Genomic DNA, 1,925 nt, shown 5'->3' with positions numbered 1-1,925 from the left:
ATAAATGCTTCAAATGGTCTCCTGTTTCCAGGGACTTAACTAACATATCATCCATATAAACCTCCATAGATTACATATTTGTTTTTCAAACATACGATTAGCTAGTCGTTGATATGTTGCCCCGACATTTTTTAAACTGAATGGCATTACATTATAACAATATGTTCCATACTTAGTATTAAAGGAAGTTTTCCCTTGATCCTCAGGATTCATCCTTGTTTGGTTATACCCGGAGTAAGCGTTTAGAAAACTCAACATCTCATGCCCTGCCGTAGCGTCGATCATACGATCAATGTGAGGCAAAGGAAAAGAATCCTTCGGGCAGGTTTTACTTAAATCTTTGAAATCTCTACACATCCTAAATTTATTACCTTTTTTAGGCACTACGACCATATTTGCCAACCATTCAGGATATTCAACTTCTCGGATCGAACCAGTATTTAATAACTTGGTTACCTCTTCCTTAACAAACCTGTTTTTGACCTCCGCAATGGGCCTCCACTTCTGCTTTACCGGCAAAAATTTGGATCCAGGCTCAATTTATGAGTTGTGATTTCTGATGGTATACATGTCATGTCTAAATGGGACCATCCAAAACAGTCTGTATTAGCTTTAAGAAACTCAATAAACTTAATCCTGAGCTCCGGAGTCAAATCGGTGCTAGGTATACCTTTCTTTCGAGCCATTGGATGAACAAGACCACTTTATCGAGTTCCTCTATGGTCAACTTCGTTTCATCCGAGTCATCGGGTACTACAAACGATCTGGGAACTCGACATAAAGCTTTTTCTTCAGTAATATTTTCAACTTCACTTTCCAACTTCTCCAAGTTCGTAGGATGCTTCTTCTAGCTTTTTCGGAATTATATCCTACGATTTCTATAATTGCTATTTATCCAATATTTCCTTATTCTTAGCTTTTTTTCCCCAATGTTCCCTCAATTGCAAACATTTCCTCAGCCGCTGGTTGATCCACCCCAATTTCCTTAATCCCTTCCGGAGTAGGAAACTTCAGCGTCATGTGCAGTGTTGATGGCACAACCTCCATATCATGTATCCATGGTCTACCAAATAAAGCGTTATATCTCATTACTCCGTCTATGACATGGAACTTCTTTATCCGCACCTTTCCGACCGCATCAACTGGCAGGATGATTTCCCCTTTTGTCATTTCACTCGCCATGTTGAAACCATTCAGAACTCGAACTGCCGGAACAATTTGATCGAGTAAAGACATTTGCTCTAATACCTTCCATTGGATTATATTGGCCGAGCTACTTGGATCAATCAAAATACATTTAACAAGAAACTTGTTAATGTTAACAGAAATTACCAACGCAAAATTGTGCGGATGGGCAATATTCTCTGCATCTTCACGATTGAAAGTGATCACCTCACTCCGCAAGTAATCCCTCGATCTCTTCTCTCTAGTCAGCAACACCTTCATTTTCTTTGAAGCCACAATGGTGGTTTTTGCAACATCTACACCTCCGATAATCATATTAATAACATGTTGTGGATTAACTTGTTTCACAAGCTTATTTACAGCGTTATTTTGCCGTAATTCAACTTGGCCTGATCACTTAAGAATTCTCTCAAGTGTCCTCGCTTTAATAGCCGAGCTACTTCATCTCTCAAATGACGTCAATCTTCAGTCCGATGGCCATGTGTTTGATAGTATGCATCTATCAACCTCTGATCCCTTAGGTTAGGATCTTTTCGGATATCTTTCGGGAATTTGGGACCTTCAATACGTCCAATCGCTAACACCAACTTAGCCGCATCTATGCAAAAATTATACTCGGACAAGCTGGGACTATCAACATTATTAGCAAAGGAAGTCCCAGCGACATTCTAATCTTGCAATCCTCTGCTTGAAGGTCTGCGATCATAACGCCTATCACCAACACTTCTCTGGGATGGGAG

The 1,925-nt window shown here is 39.8% G+C and overlaps 1 protein-coding gene across 1 annotated transcript; it reads right to left on the bottom strand.

Annotated features, from left to right (window-relative positions):
- Nucleotides 1-912: 912 nt before the first annotated feature.
- Nucleotides 913-1,500, bottom strand: LOC132619684 (uncharacterized). The gene has a single exon (XM_060334516.1). The coding sequence runs from the start codon at nucleotides 1,498-1,500 to the stop codon at nucleotides 913-915; it is 588 nt and encodes a 195-aa protein (XP_060190499.1).
- Between the last annotated feature and the right edge of the window lie 425 nt (nucleotides 1,501-1,925).

This window comes from Lycium barbarum, chromosome 11, assembly GCF_019175385.1.
Source record: "Lycium barbarum isolate Lr01 chromosome 11, ASM1917538v2, whole genome shotgun sequence".
In the NCBI taxonomy this organism is placed as follows: domain Eukaryota; kingdom Viridiplantae; phylum Streptophyta; class Magnoliopsida; order Solanales; family Solanaceae; genus Lycium; species Lycium barbarum.
Note: the sequence above shows the minus strand (reverse complement) of the source record. Positions and strands in the feature narration are given on the sequence as shown.